Source organism: Alternaria viburni (assembly GCF_023758015.1).
Source record: "Alternaria viburni strain BMP 2772 chromosome Unknown scaffold_44, whole genome shotgun sequence".
Lineage (NCBI taxonomy): Eukaryota > Fungi > Ascomycota > Dothideomycetes > Pleosporales > Pleosporaceae > Alternaria > Alternaria viburni.
The window spans coordinates 111019-129851 of NW_026055813.1; the positions used below are offsets into that span (position 1 = coordinate 111019).

An 18833-nucleotide genomic window follows, 5' to 3' on the forward strand; every position below is an offset into this window, starting at 1 on the left:
AGGACGCTGCAAAGGGTCGCCTTGCTATGTCGGCATGGTTTGCTATCGCAATGTTTGACTGCACAAACGCCTTCAAACAACTCACTTCTTTTCTTACCACGCTGCAACTCGATCTGATATATCTTCTCTTACTCGCCGGCAACCTATCGAAGATGTTCAAGGCATATAGTCTAATGGTCAAGATACCCTAGTAATAGAACCGCGATGGGTGTGTAGCTCTGCCGCTGGTCCTGCAGGCTTGGCCCTTGGCTCGGGGGCGAAACAACCCAGGCCATAAATGTACATAGGGAGATGCGAGTTCGAGTCTCGCTGTGCCTATCTTTTTCGGAGGTGTCGAATCTACCCGATGGAAGAGGAGAGCAGGGTAAAGAGGTGGGTAAGACTGCGGGTGAGAGAAAGTATGGGTCTGAGTGCAGCCTAAGAAAGGTGAGTATGAAGTTGAAAGCTTCTCTTTTGCTAATACATTTGTTTTGTACATGCTTACATTAATCTTACAGTTTGCTCTTATCGCTATGGACGTACCGGCAGGATATGTGGTCTAATGGTCACGACGCTGGGACCTTGCCTTGTGGCAGCAAGCAAGGGCTGGTAGTCTGGCCTTCAACGGTTTAGGCGAGGGCAACAACGGCTGGCATTAACACCCGGCCCGTTCTGGAGATACGGATTCGATTTCCGTCATGTCCATCACTTTTTGCTGTTTATTGACGGTACTGATATGCATGTGGGGGGGCAAGATAAGTGATGAGATGAGACACGGGTAGCAATGTAAATTAGCGGAACTAGCATAGCTATTTATCGAAACAGTGCGATAAGTAAAGAGTCGGGTGCGAATGACGGAGCAGACACATCAACGTAGCGCTCTTTCAAGTAGTGAGGGCTGTAAACCGTCTGTATGTCTTCCCTGCCATCCTTTCTACATACTCTGTTTCCTTACAAAGATATCCATATCTGGAAGCCAGTCTACCGTCCACGGGGTGTACTCTCTCATTTCTGTGGGCAGTCGTGCTCTGGGTCCTTCACTCTTGAGACCTGTCTGGGTCTTCATGTATCGATCTGACAAGAATCTCGCCACGGCGGATGATCCACGGTCGTGAAGATTGAACACTTCCTTCTCAGTATCGTCATCGAGGTTATCTCCCATAATGACAGCCGGCCCCAATCCCGACGCAAACATATCGGCGATAATTTGAGCCCAAGGAAATGTGACGGGCAGGTGGGGAGCGATTACCATGGTGTGGGAGTCAATGGCGAGAAGGCCGTCTGGGTCGCGGACGAACTCTATTTCGCTGCTGGTTTCACAGCCCATAGCTGCATGAAGCTCCTTAAACAGCGTCCAGTCTCTCTCCTCGTATTGGACATCTTGGAGGAGAATCTGTATCTTCTTTCCTTTTGTTGGCATCTTTTTGTAGCGCCTGGCTAAGATGCTCGCTATGCAGAAAACGGACATGTGCTGGAACGCTTCGTCCAAGATACGATCTGACCTTGGTGCGCCCAATCCAAAGCACACAATCTTTCTGATCCGCGTCGACAGCTTTACAACTTCCTTAATGTTTTTAATGAATTTGCTCCGCAAGTCGCTTTCTTCCCAGAAAGCCAACGCTTGCGCGATCGCATCGCGATATCGCTGCATCTGCTCTGCATCTTCGTGTTCGTTAGTCTTCTCCTGCTGCAGCGTGTGAAGCGCGTAAGGGGCATCGAAGGCTACTCCCAGGATACCGGTCGGCAAGGGGAGAGTATCGTTATACATTCGTAACCAGAATATTGCATTCACCTCCAGTCCATACTTGCGCTGAAAGTCCCAATCGAACGCTACACGGGGTACAAATTCAACTCCGACATGTTTAATTTGCTCGTCGTTGGAGTGACCAGACTTCCCATCCGCCCAGATTTTCGTAAGACGACCGTCCGGGTCTCGCCAAGTAAGATATTTCATCGTTGGGCGGTTGTATGGATGGTTCATTTGGTTAAGGACTTTCTGTTGTTGCTTGCGGATCCGACGAAGCAGAGAACGTGTATAGATTGGTGTGTTGCCCTGTGACCTTTCCAAAGCGACAAGATCGACAGGGTAATTAAACCACTCCTGCGTTGTCGGGGGTCGTTCTGTATATGAATCCTCATCAGAGTCATCAGAGTCGTAATCAGAGCTAAACTCAGAATCACAGCCACAGCCACAGTAACCCCCTAGCTCTTCCTCGGAGTCGCTAGCTGAATGATTCTCAGAACGATTGTCCATATCCTCCACGTCAGGTAGCACGTCGTCAGCTTGTATCTCTCCAGCCGAGGATGGTTTCTCAGACGGCGAAGGCATACCAGAAGATGGTGTGGCCTTGGACTGCGATCTTGTTGTTACTGGCATGGCGACCAATGGGATAGACGTTGTGAACGAACCAGTTAGTGGGCTGAGGATGATGAAGATGAGATCGATATGGATATGCCCAGGCAACTTATAGCATTGTGCGCCTCGTTGTACGTCTTCACTAGCAAACTATGAACAAACAGCGTAGTCCTCAAACATGTCGCAGTCGCGAAGATCAGTAGTGAAACAGACTGATGTATACCGCAGGTATTGCGATGTTTATTCATTCTAATGTCTCAAGTGCACGCGAAGGCGGCAAAAGTCTGAGACATGTGTGAGCTAAAGATCTTCACCCGATTCATTTCGTCGTATTCACGCATGCGCGTTGTGACAAATATCCCTTAACGTCATCGAAGTGAGCTATAGTGATATGCTTGCTAGTATAATGACCGTCCAGTCACCTTCACTTGCCTACTGATCTTGAACGTGCCGTTCTTGTATTCCACCGCTTTTTCGCACCCATAGATCCATATTGTTCAGCCAGTACATCCTGTCCTTCTCCACCCAATCCTCTCCATATACATCTGCCATGAGCTCATCATCTAAACCGTAATCTTCAAACCTATCCTCTTCCCTTTCGTAATGGTTTGTGAAGTGCTGGGCAACATGTGGAGATGCGCGCTCGCTGAACGAGTACTTCCGCTTCTCAGTGTTGACTTCCATGATGTCGCATAGTATTGCCGCTGGGCCTTGGCCAGGATTTTCCGAAATCAGATCGGCAATTATCTGGACCAGTGGCATCCAAAAGGGGAGATAAGCTGTCACAACTAGCGTTCCCGCATCGATTGCGAGAAGACCATCCGGGTCAGACACGAAGCTGATATTGTCGTTGTCATTGAATAGTTTTCGCAATATCTCATGATCTTTGGTCTCGTAATTTGGATCTTGTAGTACCAGCTTGATCAAAGGCCGAGCGGGGTCGGCCTGACGGTAGTACTGGTTCAGTGCTTGTATGATGCTGAAGATGGCCATATATTGGATGGCGGAATGGTACCAGTTCTTCTTGAGATTAAGCGCGCCCATTCCAAAGCAGACAACCTGCGTGATTGGTGCGCACGTTTTGGCTGTCTCTAGGAATGCTTCCACCAGCTGCCTTCTCGCGGAACTCGCTATCCAAAGGCGTTTTGTGTGTTGTATAGTGCTCCAATATGTCCTCATCTTTGCTAAGTTCTTGTGTTCATTGAAGAAGCATCGATCAAAGGTTGTGAAAGTGTATGGCGTGTCGATGCAGTCTTGCTTGTGGTCTTTGTTGTAGCGTCGGAGAGTCTTGATCTGTTTTGAATGGTTTCCATATTGACTTTGAAAGTCAGGATGCATCTCAACTCGCGAGAGATAGTTAACTTGGATGGTGTTGGCCTTAACGTCATCCCGATTCCAGACCCTGTACTTCTTCTTGCTCAGCCCGGAAGCATCAATATGATTGAGTACTCGCTGCTTAGATTCTAAAGAGAACTCTCCACGTATCTGATCAACCCAGTCTTTTACACGCTCGAGTAGTGCGCGCGTATAAACTGGTTTGTGCGCATGCTGGAGCTCCTGAGTAGCAAGATCTACACGGTATTCGAATGCATCAGAGTCGTCTGAATCGTACGGGTCAATCTCCTCGGGGGTCACGAATTCGTCTTCGTGTACTTCGTAGTCGTCTTCTTCCTCTATGGCAAGCTTGTGGACTCCATCGACTACGTCTGCAGCCGGTTCGACAGATCCATACGATGTTGTCGTCGCAAACAAGTCGGTTGATTGATGCGAATCCATTGCCTGCGTTTAATGAAGGATCTAGATGTAAACGTTGCACTGATTTGTATAGTGGGTTGAATGGTTAGAATATTTCTGTTTAGAAGCGTGAGCCCTGGAGCTTTCTACTGCGGCCTTTTTCACACTGTTGAGAGAACCGTGGTTAGAATACCACTGTGAAATCTCTTCCATGTTCAGAGAGCCAATACGACCCAACCCCATTCAAACCAGTATATTATACTTGCGATTTCTCTCATTCGTGAGAGTATCTTTTCGTCAAGGTCGTCGATGTTGCGGAAGTTGTGAGTGGCTCGTCTCGCTGTGCGTCACACAGATGTGAGTCAAAGAGGACCCATTCAAACCACCCTACACCTGATCTTGACTGTCAGGAATTCGCACCGCAAACGTGCTGTGGTCGGTAATCGTTTGCCAAGGCTCTTTGTAATATGACGTTTGCGACTGGCATGCCTCGAGAAGTAACCACCCAGTTCTTACACAAAAGAGCTGTATCATGCATGCGTGCAATAACGATAAGACCACCCCGACGATGCCGACGTCGATAGGGTGTCAGGTGGCCCGCGCATTAGTTGGCTTGCCGCGGTTCTTTTTCGTGAAGCCATGACCCCTCTGAGCTGAGAGGAAAAAGCAATATGCGCTACATTGCAATCGCGGAAGTTGATGTGCATCTTACAGTTGGATAATGTGGATGAGGCTAGGACGCAATGGAGCACCATACCGAAGTCCTAGTAGAATTCTGCCTGGGCATATCATCGACCCGCCAGCTCCAAGCTCTTTCTCCATAGTTTTTGACTCGTACGTATGCATCAAAAGGGTTCGATAACGATGGAGGTTGTGTAAACGCGTCCGCGATGGACTGTAAATGAGGCGGCTCTCGCGTCTATCTCTGGGCTCGTGCGTCCTCGACTCCGACTTAATGGGTGACATTATACCATCGTACCGTTGGTCAGGGTCGATTCCGATGTTCCTGTCTTGAGGATGACGCTATGATCCGAACGCGAGATGATTGAAGCGGCGGAAGAAGCCGGATGACGCACAACCCAATGGATCGCGACGTCGACCACAACCGCATCACATGTCGGAGACTATATCTATCTCGTTACGAACTCCGGAATGCGAATGCGAGGTGTGCCGCGGCTGCCGTCAAGTTCGATTCGGCATCGTCTGGAGCGAACGTGGCATAGTGTGGGATCATCCTTGTGCGCGAAGATTCTCCCGACCCACCACCCACAGCATCGTCCACACGTACCTCACCTTCGCATTCGCATTGTTCCCTCATCCTGCGGCTTGAAACAGCGAGACGGTCCGTTGCGACGATAGCCTGATCGGTTGGTCACACTGTCGAGGCCCAAAGCTTTGGTCTCGGGTCACGGTAGTTCGCTGCAATGCCGCGCCTCGGCCACAAAAAGTCCGTAATCATCACGCCACACTCCTACCACTCGTCGCCCACAACCCCGTACCCTCGAGCCACAGCATCCCCGTTTTATACCTCAAAACCACTATTCGCTCCTATCTGACCCGATCACGTTCTCTAGGTCCAGACTAGGCTGCCAGCAATGTAAAGCCCGCCATGTCAAGGTAGGACACAACATCGAACTAAGCATTACACGCTTACGAGGACTCGATACTGAAGTAGCTCAGTGTGATGAACTCAAGCCGTGTACCAACTGCGCCCGCCATGGCGTTCCGTGTAGCCTCGTCGTCTGGGATCCCAGCGCATCCCAGTCAGCTCATTCGGCATCTTCCGCATCGTCTGCATCACGACGTACGAATCAGTCACCGCTCGAACGATCTATACCGGTATGCCCCATAAAACGCCATGAAACATAGTCGTTCTTTTCTCATTGGTGTAACAGGGTTCATCGGCATCGTCTGCCCACGTGGCCTACCCGCGCAACCCGTCGACCGCAGCCGGAGCGAGGGCCGTCTCGACTATCTCGGAAGAGGATTCTTCCGACTCGCAATCGGACGCATACCCTTTCTTGACTAGATATATACACAGAAATCAACCGAGTCAGTCGTCGCTATGGTTGCGGGACCTGGAGCTCTTGTAAGTCAGTTGCACCATTGCCAGGATCATCACCAACTGTTTTAGACACCACTGGACAACAGAGGCATTTGATACCCTGTCCCAACGACCTACTATTCGGCATATGTGGAGAGTCGAGGCTCCCAAACAAGCCAACGCACATGACTTCTTCATGCATGAGATTCTGGCCTTTGCGGCGCTACACAAAGCATACCAACAACCTCAAGACCAACGGCAGCCATACTATGCTTGCGGTATCCATCATCAAGATCTCGCCATTCGGGGAGTTCGAGAGAAGCTTCAAAATGTAACCGATGAAGACGCCCCGGCGATTGTAGCTACGTCGACACTGCTCACCTTCAGCGTATTTGCTTCAACGGGATTCGAGGCCCAGACACCTCTTACTGCACCTGTCAACGACATTGATAGTCTGGTGAATGCATTCCATCTCATGCAAGGTATGGGACACGTTCTTGCGCTCGCTCAAATGGCAGTGAGGGACTCTTTTCTCGGCCCGATACTGAGAGATCCGTTGGAACCCACTGCATCGCAGCCCGTGCTGCTAGAGCTGAAAAGTCAATTACCAGCACTGGTCACGTTCATTGAAGGAAGAACGGATCTCTCAGAGGCCGAACGACAACTTTATCTTACTGTCATTTCCCTCTTCGAGCCCGCTTTCCAGATATCGCTGCCTGCTCGAGTAGATAACCGGGAGCTACGTTTCCTATTCTTTTGGCCTCTGCAATTAGGACCAGATTTCATGGAAGCTATTCAACAGCGAAGGTCAGGTGCGATCGTAATTCTCCTGTACTATACGACCATGTTCCATGCAGCTGAGACGCGATACTGGTTCATGGAGGGCTGGGGACAGCGGGTATCGAAGGCATGCCATCAGGCCATTGACCAGAGCTGGACACCCGCTATTGAGTGGCCTCTGTCTTTCCTGCAGCAGGGAGATTCGTGGAGCTTGTTCACGAACGTCCTGAACCAGGGACAGGCTTCTGGGTCAGCATCAGCTTCTCAGCAGCCATCGGCAGAAACAACACCCCAACGGGAGGCACCGACTATCGGATCTGCAACGTCCGGCGCTGAGCCATCGCAATCTTACTCTATCCAGCGACGAGGCTCGAAGTTTGCTGTTCAGATGGGTGCTGCAGAGGACGAACAAGTTCCGGGAGAGGACTAATACCAGGCTCGGCCCCGTGGCCAGACCACTCACCATGACCCGGCAGACTCGCAGCTGACACCATACAAACACAGGTGTGGAGCGATCTAATACATATAATCACGATGTTGGCAGATTATGGACCTGCAGTTCTCTAGCGGCAGTATAGCCTCGGGTCGATCCCATCATCCCCATTGAGTGGTACCGCCGGCTAGGTGACCGCCGGCTAGGTACCCGCATTAGCAGCGGCTTCTCGCCGCGTACCACGGCCGGCAGTATAACGAGGTTCACAGCCAATGAATAATAAATTGCGGCGTAGTCGCTGCAATTCTAATCACAACACATAGTTGGGGCAACGTCATTGTGAGCTGATGCCTGTGGCGCGAATACGAACAAGAATGTGTTCGTATCTGTCGACCGTTCGGTCGGTGTTTGATGGCTTGCCAGTGCATCTTTCATTCAAGACGCTTGCACGCCAAGAATGCGCCCTTGTCTTTGCCCACTATGACTAATTTACGCCCGCCTTCAATCTTATTACCCACACTACAGAATATGTTCAAACGTACTCTCTCGAGTGCCCCACGTAAGCGCGTTTTGACAGTCACCTTGTGGCTTTGCCCCACAAAATGACCGCTATCGCAACATCCTAATCCCACGATCGGTATGATATTTGCGACTTGCCACGTCAATCATGCTCAACAACATACCAGGCTGACTTGCCTTCCATCCTGCCCAATATGCAACCCATGTCTTGTGTGACGGCCCCCAAAATGCTTTTCTTCACACCAGGCTGTGCCGCTTTCTCACATAAGTCGCATGCAGGCCTACTGCATGGTCCTTTAGCCAGCCGCTGAGGTGCTTTGGAACAAAGAGCGGTGGCGTAAGTCTTCTATTGCGCACCTTCCGTATTGAGAAGATGGAATGACGGAAAGTGCTGAGCCTCATTGTTGGGGAGGAGTAACTTTCAATTGTCTTTTTAAAGTTGGTGACTAGAGAAGGACGCGGAGGTGGAAATTTGATCAATAATTCCTTCGCACCCGCAGCGCTAGACTGTGCCGCTCGGATGCTAACCACCACGCACGCACGCAAGTTGTATACACGTGCAGTGACGGTCAATCACGCCGAGTGACGCGGCAATACGGTATTGCCGCTGCAGGTCGATCGGTGGGGACGAACGGGTTGCGCTGGCGGAAATGCGCGTATTGGGGATCATTACAAGCGATCATCGCTTCTAGATGTCGGAAGCTAGAGGATCCGCGCTTGAGAGACAGCCACTGGTGTGGGGAGCATACGACGCGAGTAGTCGCATTGCAGACGCTGTACTGCTTCAGCGATAATGTACTGCGCGAGAACCGATGAGGCATGATGCAAACTATATGAGAACGCAAGCTGTTGTGAGATGTCGGAAGTGTTTCAAAAGCTGGCGGTTCTATGGAATGTAGTGCGATGCGATAAGATAGCGATGCAGTGTACTATTACATTAAAGTCGTAAAGAGTGTACTAGTGGGTATCTTGATCGTCTCCTCGTGAACATCCCGAAAGAAAGGTCGAACACTATCTACGTGTTGCAATAATCCCAAAAGACTGGCCAAGAGGCGAACGTTGCAACACACGACATATCGAAATTGTAAAGGAACAAAAGACCCGAAAGTGTAGAGTCACGGAAGTGTGCGAAATCAAAAGTTCTGTCGTTCATGATGGAGACATGGGCCTACTTTGGCCGTCTACACTTCTCGCCCAGCGCTCTAACTCTTCGGGTGTTGGTTGCGAGACTGCTGTACTATCGCTTTGAATGGTTGTGTCGCTCAAGCCTCTGGTGTGTGACGGCCGTCGTTCGATCGCCGCCTCTTCCGCATCGTTGTCCGCTTCGGGTTGTGCGCCTGCCTTTGCTTTCGTAATCTCTTCAGCAGTAGCTGGCGCTCCAGGCTCCACTGCTGATATTGTGGCTTCGCCATCTGGTCCAGCTTCAGGCGCCTTCTTTGCTAGTACTTCGTCGATATTGGTCGAAAGTGAGTTGTCACTTGGACTTCGGCTGTGCGGAGGTTTCTGAACTGGCTTCATGTCTGAGGTTTTACTAGGCATTGAGCTGATCGTATCTCCGCCTGGGAGTTCTGCAAGAGGTACACTATACCTGCCATTGGAGAAGTAATCGGGTGAATTGCGACCATCTGGCGGAGGGCTGTAAAGCTCAGCAGGGGTGCTCTCCGGAGACATTTCGCTGATAGGTGGATAGGATTTGTGATCAACACTGTAGTAGCCTGCCGCAGGGTCTTTTGGTGAATGAGGAGCTTCGGAGCCAGTGAGCTCTGAGACACGACGATACTTGATCTCAGTACCAGCAAACGTTGTGTCGATCTCAGACGGCTTCTCGGTGTTTTCTTCGGGTTCCTTTGTCGCCCGGCGCTTCTTCCTCCATAGAAGGTAAGCACCGATTGCGACAATAATGAAAGCGCCAACGATGCCGACAACAATTCCTGCGATTGCGCCTGCCGATAGCCCACCTCCAGACCCAGACTCTGGCGGTGTCGGTAGGCCAGTGTAAGACCTATCGAATATGGTGACCAGGCTCGGATTTGGCATCGGATCAGAGAATGTGGCTGGGGCAACCGTGAAGTTTTGGCGTTCGTAGTCGACCACAATGTACGCTTCCTGCAAAAATGTGCGCCCCAGTACAAATCGTCCATTTTGTGATCGCCTTATGGGAAGGTAACGAGTCGTATTGAAGAAGAGTGGATAGCCGCCTTCCAGATCCAGTGCCGAGTATGGTAATACGATGTCTGCGAAGGCCGTGCTGTCGGTATCAGCACTGGCGCTGATCTTGAAGGACACAGTTGGGTTTAGTCGTAGATTTTGCTGGCGCGATGAGTCGTTGACAGTATACAATTGGACTTCCTCGTCCAAAGTTAGACCAAATTTATCGACGAATAGATCACAGACATCGTCGGGCAGAATAAGGTATGGTAATGTGGAGTCGATAGTTGCAGGGAATCCTCGGTTAGTGAAGGAGACTGTGTTCGCTTCGGCGTCTTGGTCTGGTCTCCAGAGGATGGAGTTGACGCCAACAGCAAGCGTGTTGTTCTGCCGGCCAGGCATACTGATCGAAACGCCTTGCTCAGACAGTCGCGCTTTGTCGTAACCGCCCAGTACCAAGCTTCCCGTTACTCCGTTATTGTTGTTGCCTATATGTGTTAGCACTCGAAAACGAGACATCCATTTCTCGCCGAAACGATAACTCTGGTATATTCCAATGATGCACTTACGATAGTAAGCACCAGCAGTGTATCCATACGACCGACTTGCGATCCCGTGGGCGCTTCCATACATGTTGTCCATGAAGTTTGGTTTGAGTGCGCCAGGGGGTCCCGTAGATCCAACAGCGAGCCCGAAGGAACCCATGTAGAAGTTTGCAACAGTATACTTCACGACATACTGCTCGGCCAGGATAAAGCTCTGTGGTGTACTCTGACCCAAACCCACATTATCCACACCCCAAACTGCGGCTGGCTCTTCCGCTTGTAGTGTGTCGTTGTACCACTCGGGTACTGGAATGTTGTAGATTCCTGCGTTCTTCCATTGTGGAGATTTCGTGTCGTCGAAACCTAAAGATTGGCTGCCTTCGTATGACAAGATACCACGACTGGCTGCACACTCTTCAGGGCTGGGCTCAGAACACCACTCGGTCTGTTGCGGTACGAGGGTCGCAGGCGAGGATGTGGATATGAGTACCCTGAAGTTCTGGCCGTTACTGCTGTTCTTGCCGTCGTCGCCAACGTTGATGAAGAACGTGGACCATCTCCCGTCATTTCCTTCAAACTGCGTACTGGGAATCAGAACGTAAGGCGTGGGCGGCAGCTGGATTGGCTCGGCACGTTTCTTGGAAAACATAGTCGCAACTTGACGACGGCGCATGGCAGCCGAAGTGAAGGGTCATCAGTTGATAAGAGAAGGCTACAGATAAGAGGCACAAGCTATCAAAAACACCAACACCTTGTCAGCTACCGCAACCACTTAGCGTAGGTCAGCTGGTGGTGCCGGACTGGCATTGAGCCGCGACTTGCGTGGGCGATGCGCATCAGCGCTCCATGGACGACAGTCGCAAGGTCCTCATTGCCGTTGCTTGGATCGGTTAAACATCAATTTGTCTGGCCGTTCTAGGCGTCAAGCCCAACTGCTTGTTGTGGGTGTATTGTGCCCGTGCCTCAGGCGGGGTAGAGGCACAGCATCGCCAGGGCACCCTGAGGTTGCATATTGCATGTGGATGAGCCGGCATATGACTGGACGTGGCAATACCGGTGAAAGGGCACAGGTTGTGTGGTTGCCACCGGCCTTCCCATTGGGAGAGGACTGGGCGGAGAAGGATCGCGAAGCATTCAATCGAGAGTCTGGATGGCAATCGTTGTTGACCAGGGCCGCAGATAGGCTGCATGCTGAGGTGGCTGGAAAGGCAGACCTCGAGGGAAGCCTTGACGGCCCGCGGACAGGTGGAGCTTCACTGGCTGGCGCGCTCGATCGCCTTACTCAGCGGAAGCCAACGGCCCAATCGCTCGAGCCGCCGCCCCACTTTCCCGCACAGCACGCACATCCGTTCTCACGTGCATGCACCTCTCACACGTTGCAACACACAATCACTCTTGTTGTCACCCTGCGCGACCCACCCTTGAAGAAACACCATCGTACGGATTCGGGAATTAGAGTCGTGTAGCCAGTGCGAGTATGGCGCTCGGCACCAGCGGACCTGTGCAAGGAGCGCCCTTCTGCTCCGAGCTTCGCTCCTCATTTTCGGCCCCCAGAATGCCATCCTCATCGGATCCCGTCTGGCGCCAAAAGCTATCGCTAGTGATGATGGGCTGCAGGCCATTACTCTGTGCAAGGTAACGACCTAACTTTATGCGGCCTCAGAAGTAACCATGTCAGCAACCGCCATGGATGCGATTCTCTACTTGTCTTCAGGCCTCTGGGTTGGATAATATCCCGCGTCACTTGCATCTGTCCGGCGGTTTTCATCATGCGGATTGAATGCGATACCACGTCTTGGAAGTCTACTAGGTCTCACTGCGACCCTGGCTTCTGTGGCGGCCTTTCGCCGTTGAGCTGTGCCGGCCGTATTGCTTGAAGAAGGTCTAGGCAATCTGAGTATACTTCAATGCTGCCACCAAGCCCGGGCGTTCGTCATTTGGCAGGCGGTCAGGTAGATCTATGCCTTCGGCTTGGTTGTTCTGCTTCCGGCCTGATTTTTACATACCCTGGCACACAGGATTACTGGCCAAGCTTGGCTGCTGCCAGCCTCGCCAAAGGATTTGTTCCCACCGTCATATGCAGGTCGGCAGCTAGCTTCGTCATCGTCTTATAGTTATCCGTTCCTGCTTGCTTCCTTCCCTCTTTCGAGCCTCCAGCCCATCTTTCGTCGCAAGGTATGTGATGCCCCCATTGGTACCCTACATAGTCGTTCCTGATCCTCCCCTTACTTCAATCCGTACCTTGACTAGTGCCACGCTTGACACTGTATTGTACTTTCTCAGTCAAGATAGCTCTTTTGTCACTTCAGGCATATCACGTCACGTGTCTAACCTTCTCGTCCAGCTCCAAGCCGTGTGCCACTCGTTCAGCCGGCGTAGCAGTCTTTCGCTTCAAGATGCGCAGCCATTGGCCCCTTCTGCTGGCTTTTACAAGCATAGCTGTCGCGCAAGGTGGTGGATATGGTGATAACAGTACTTCACTGCCTGCGTACGACACCTCACCCACAGACGCCTATCCGACAGAAGCCTATCCCACAGGCGACTATCCCACAGACGACTATCCCACAGACACCTATCCGACAGAGACCTATCCTGCTTACCCAACAGAAGTAACCACAACGAAGGAAGCAACCACGTCTAGTGGATACGACGCGCCTCCTCCTCCACCACCACCACCATCAAAGCCACCACCACCTCCGCCACCTCCATCACATCCACCACCATCTCCTGGCCCCCCACCTCCAAAGACCGAAACAGATACTAAAACAGAGACTGAAACTAAAACGGAAACGGTCACTGTCACGTCTTCTGAATATTGCGCTGTTCCGCCTCCCTTGACTGTGACCCATACGGAGAACGTCACTGTCACAGAGGTATGACCATTCTTAAGTTGCCCCTGACTGTTGCTGACTATCAAAGACTGAGCACGAAACTGTTACTTCGTCCGAGTACTGTTCTGTTCCGCAGCCCATCACTGTGACTCATGTCAACAACTCTACCATCACGAAGACTGATTATGATACTGTGACCGGGCCTACAACAACCGTCAACAACACAATCACAGAATACACAACGAAGACCATAATCTCAACGGTAGTGACTCTCGTACCAACTACCGATCTCACCACGACCACGACCACGACAACCGACATCAGCACGCAAACTGACGTTTCTACGACGGTCAGCATCTCAACATCGACCTACATCTCGATTACTACCTACCCTACTACAATCTATGAGACTATCACTGAAACACGTAAGTTGCTCATCCCCTCGATGCGACCTGCCAATCTTAATCCTATGAACTTCTGCCTTGTTTTCATGTATTCCGTCTTTATTTTTGTATCTGCCTAAGCGGTGTACAAAACAAATGCTGATTGTTGCACAGTGCCTGGGACTACATCTGTCAGGACCGAGACGGTGGTCTCGACAACAACAGAAACGCTCACTCTTACCGACCTCATCTCTGTGACAACGACCGTCCCTGGACCGACCGTCTCTATTCCAGGTCCTACTCAGACTACAGTGGAAACCGTCTCGGTTCCCGGACCCATTGAGACTTCGGTTCAGACAGTGTCGGTCCCTGGCCCAATTGAGACTATCATCAGCTTCACGCCAACAACGACAACAGAAGTGGTCAGCGTGACCACAACTTCTCTGACGACGAGCGTGTCTACATCCGTGTCAACGTCAACGTCAACACAATTCATTGTATCAACCCTGACCCTGTCTGGCACTACAAGTGTTACTACTGAGACCGTCTTTTCCGAGATATTTATCACGACTACGTTTACGGAAACTATTCCACAGACTGTTGTCGTGACATCGGATCGTACGATAGAGACCACTGTTCCGGTTACTGTTCCGGTCACCGTTCCGGGCCCCACAGAGACAGTTGAGGAGACAGTCACAGAAGTGTCTACGCAGCTTAGTACTCTGACTCTACCACCCCAGGTCACCACAACCACGACGACCTTGGAAGGCGAGACTTCGACAATCACGACTCAGATTCCGCCTAGCACTGTGGTTTCAACCATCGTATCGACTCTGACTTTCCCGCAAGCCACAGTGACTTCTGTCAGCATATCGCCACCAGAGACCGTCGTGGAGACCTTCACACAACCAGGCCAGATTACTACTACTACATTGACGCTTCCCGGAGTTTCGTCGACGGTCACAACACAGCTCCCCGCGAGTACGGTACTTTCCACTATCACTCTACCTGGCGAACTTACGACTACCACTGTGCAACTCCCCGGTACTACATCCGTGATAACTTCCCAGCTGCCAGCGAGTACAATTGTATCCACACTCACTTTACCTGGTGAAGTAGTCACTTCTACGATTCAGCTTCCTGCAGAGACCTCGGTTGTTACAAGCCAGCTACCAGCCAGCACTATCCTCTCGACGATAACGCTACCTGCTGTTACTTCTACGATAGTAACCCAATTACCAGGCAGCGTTACAACAAGTACTGTACTGTCAACTGTCACACTACCAGGATCTACGGTATTGACCACAATCTCCCTTCCTGGCTCTACCTCGGTAGCTACCGTGACTTTGCCTGCGACGACGTCAATATCCACTGTTCTCATCACCCAGTCCTTCGTTACCACTCAGGTCCAGCCTACCACTATTGTGGAAACATTGACACCAACTCCATCTTCCACGGCGCCTGCATCCGCATCATGCCCGAGCCAATGCCAGATTGACGTCACTGCAACCAGATTAGAGTACCCTGGGGCGATTGTGACGGAAACTGTTTCAGTACCAACAGTCACTCTCGAGATCTACACAGATTCGCTGCAGAACGACGTCAGCTCTTCGCTTTTCACTTACGCATTGCCACCCCAAACCACGCCGACTTTCACCTGGACTTATTCCGGTGTGACATTGACGTACCCTACGACCTATGCTGCATACGAAACTTTCAGCCATCTTGAGGTCGAGGCTGTGGGAACGGGTTGCGTGACTGATACGGATACACTGACCTTACCATCGCCGACAAACTACGCGCCTCTCATTGTACCCATAGACTCGATTCCCGATCCAGCGTTTGTAGCGCCTACGGTAGTCGACTATCTCAATGGGCTGTCCACAGTCGTTGATCAACTTGGCCAGACTATCGGTACAAGCGCATGTGACCCAATATCAGGAGGCACAGTACCTGCCGCTCAAGCTACACTTGGTGCCAGCACGTTTCTCACTACGCTTCCCGCCCTGAACACAGCGACGGTTCGAAAGCCAACCGCGCAGTCCGTCGTTCTACCACCTTCCGAAGCTCCGCCTTCAACAAGTGCAGTTCCAACAACCACTGCTGCTCCTCCAAGCTCGCCCCCGCCACCTCCTCCACCAACATCAAGTAGGCCTCCCCCTCCACCTCCTTCTTCTAGTGCAATTCCAGTTCCAAGCAGCTCGCGGCCTCCTCCACCGCCACCCTCGAGCAGCGCTTCACCGCCACCACCACCGCCAAGCAGTACTCGAGTTCCACCTCCATCTTCGAGCCCGGCTCCACCTCCAAGTAGTGCGGCACCTGCACCGTCTAGCACAGTCCTTCCGTCTTCCAGCGCTGCACCACCACCGACAAGTATCGCGCCTCCATCAAGCAGTCCTGCTGACTCCGCGTCTGAAGGTCCATCGCCGTCCGCTCCTCCTCCTGAATCATCCGTGGTTCCGGAGCCCTCGACCGTTCCCGAGCCTTCTTCCTCACTGGAAGCACCCTCGTCTGCCCCTCCTTCCTCGTCGATCATCGTATCGAGCCTTACCTCGACGCGCTCCACTACTACCTCAGAAGACACGTCATCTGCCCCAGAGCCGAGCCCAAGCTCGACTTCTGAGTTCCTTGGAGGTGCCGCACTTCCAACAGGTCACATCGCGGGTATGTTGATTGGAGCAGCGGGCCTCGGATTGGGGTTGTTCTAATCGCGTAATGTGGAAGAGGAGATAGCGTATACTTTTCAATGTCTGATGTTTAATGCACTAATGCATGATAATGGGATGATGCACATGTCTACGGAATGTGCAGGACGTAATGCTAGGTCTAATGCAATATGCTTTGAGTCCATACTTGACACCCTGTTAATTGGATTTTCGCGGGCGCTCGAAACAAAAGTCTGTGAAATACAGAGTTCGTCTTGGTACCATTGTTTACCAACTCAGCCGGTTGTGCCTGCGCAACCGTCCCATCACGGGCTCACGGCGACTGCCCCACTTCGCTCCCGCCTTCCCACCGTCAACCAAACAACCTTATCTCAGCCCTGCCTAAGTTATCACCACCACGGCACAAGCAATATACAATCCAAGCCTTCTAACCTTCAGATTACTCAACCTTCTCCACCATCGCAACAGTACGACAAAGTGCATGCACAAGCCCGACGTCCAAGCCAAGCTTTTCCTGTTCAGCTGAACTGTTGAGCGCCATGGATAACGCCACCAGATGCGGACATGGGCCGATGACCACCCATTTTCCGGATGCGTAACGGACGGTCGCCGTTGCATGCGAGGCGGGCCGCGTGGTGTCGCCGGATGGGGAAGTACCGCCGACGCGACTGCTTGCAAGCTTGGGGTGTGCCCAGCGTTGGCGGTACGCGATGGGCGTTTGGTCAGAAGGAATGTGTATCGTCAAGTGCGGTAAAAGTAATCATAATGCACTTAGGCTGATGCATGGTAGTATCTAGGTCTTACAGGTATGGCTTGGCGGTACGTTTGCTTGCTGATATTCATCTACTCAAGTGCACTCGGGTCAGAGATGCATCGTTTGTGTAGGTTCTGCTGTTGACGAGCAATACAAGTCTAGCTCACCAACGGAAAAATTGGACGTCCCGAATACTACGGTTTGTCTACTTTGTATGCCTTCACCTTAACGTAGGCTGCAGACCCGTTCAGTGCCTTCCTTGTATACGGTGCCCTGGTCGTTGTACCCCGCCAATCATGCCGCCAAGGAACGGCCCACGTGAACGTCGCTTCCACCTTGCCGTCCATCTCATCGACCAAAGGTTTGACACCATCGATTCCCAAGATCAATGACCGGAGCGGTACATGTTCCTACCAGATGGTACCATAGTGGCCCTGGGCGAGACACGCTTCTCGCGATTTCCAAGATGTCGATGACCCAGACGAGAAAATATCCTCGCGATTGAGCGCCGGCAAGACACGTCCATACGAACCGAATTGTGTTAGCGTAGGAATACAACATAATCAAATCATCTCAACAATTTCCCATTTTCTGCTACGACCTTTTGGCCTTGACGAATAGCTCGGAATGCACTTACATACATCCATACAGCGTGTATCCCGGGGAACGGCTCGGCTGCTCGTCAGACTATCCGCCCGCCACCCGTCCCAACCTCCCGAGAACATGTATCTACATATCCACTACAACCATTGAATGTTTGCTCCAAACCCGACGGTTGCAATTGGCTAGTCAATTCTGACCCCTAATCACGCCCTCGTTCTTCTAAACCACACCGGTCCCACACTCGCATCCTTGCTCCGTACCTGCATGAACATGCGCATCGCATTCCCATTACGCATTGCGGCTCTGCTCGCCCTGTCTTTTGTTTCCGCTCAAGATGATGCCAGCGCCTCAATCATAGCCCGCAATGCGAACACCAGCTGCCCCGATATATCGCCCGGGCCAGTTAGTTTTAGCGATGTAGCGGGCCTATTCACCCTCCAAGCCCACCCAGACCCAGTCGCAACAGAATCCATCCGTCAAACCCTCTCACTCTACGCACTGGCCATTGACGGCCGAAACTACGACGTCCTCCGGAAAGTCTTCACCACCGATGCCCGCGCCAACTACTCCGACCCCATCGGCGTATTGAACGGTGTCCAAGCCATCATCGATAACCTAGCACCCGGTCTAAGCACTTTCGTTTCTACCCAGCACCATCTTGGCACGCAGATGATTCACATCTGCGGTCCTAAGAGTGCTGTGTCTGTTACGTATTTCCAGGCTACGCACTACTTTACTCCGTATACTGGCGTTCAAAACCCAGTGGACAATAGTAAGGTGTTGATTGATAAGGCTCAGTATCAGGATACGTGGGCGAAGCAGAAGGATGGGACTTGGAAGATCATCAATCGCAATTTGGTGCGAATGGTACGTGTTGCCATATGTGCGTTTGTAACGATTTCGCTTTTGCTGACGGTGTATTGGATAGGGTCCTGCTACGTTAGACGGCGGCTTTCCTACTGTGTGATCAGTATAGGGGAGAAGAGTCTTGTACAATTCAATAGTATGTTCGCCTTACATCGAGGTAACCAGCTACATACTGCATGCAAATCTCGAGG

At 51.7% G+C, this 18833-nt stretch overlaps 5 protein-coding genes across 5 annotated transcripts; 2 read left to right on the forward strand and 3 right to left on the reverse strand.

The window, feature by feature from the left end:
* Positions 1-913: 913 nt before the first annotated feature.
* On the reverse strand, positions 914-2356 carry J4E79_011575 (uncharacterized protein; the record flags this gene model as incomplete). The annotated part of the gene is made up of 1 exon (XM_049360404.1): positions 914-2356. One exon carries the CDS (start codon positions 2354-2356, stop codon positions 914-916), a length of 1443 nt encoding a protein of 480 aa, XP_049205165.1.
* Positions 2357-2767: 411 nt separating this feature from the next.
* J4E79_011576 (uncharacterized protein) lies at positions 2768-4111 on the reverse strand (the record flags this gene model as incomplete). Its single annotated transcript, XM_049360405.1, has 1 exon — positions 2768-4111. The coding sequence occupies one exon, from the start codon at positions 4109-4111 to the stop codon at positions 2768-2770; it is 1344 nt and encodes a 447-aa protein (XP_049205166.1).
* Positions 4112-6261: 2150 nt separating this feature from the next.
* J4E79_011577 (uncharacterized protein) lies at positions 6262-7323 on the forward strand (the record flags this gene model as incomplete). The annotated part of the gene is made up of 1 exon (XM_049360406.1): positions 6262-7323. One exon carries the CDS (start codon positions 6262-6264, stop codon positions 7321-7323), a length of 1062 nt encoding a protein of 353 aa, XP_049205167.1.
* Positions 7324-8994: 1671 nt separating this feature from the next.
* J4E79_011578 (uncharacterized protein) lies at positions 8995-11187 on the reverse strand (the record flags this gene model as incomplete). The annotated part of the gene is made up of 2 exons (XM_049360407.1): positions 8995-10481; positions 10563-11187. 2 exons carry the CDS (start codon positions 11185-11187, stop codon positions 8995-8997), a joined length of 2112 nt encoding a protein of 703 aa, XP_049205168.1.
* Positions 11188-18039: 6852 nt separating this feature from the next.
* On the forward strand, positions 18040-18803 carry J4E79_011579 (uncharacterized protein; the record flags this gene model as incomplete). Its single annotated transcript, XM_049360408.1, has 2 exons — positions 18040-18642; positions 18780-18803. The coding sequence occupies 2 exons, from the start codon at positions 18040-18042 to the stop codon at positions 18801-18803; spliced, it is 627 nt and encodes a 208-aa protein (XP_049205169.1).
* Positions 18804-18833: the final 30 nt, after the last annotated feature.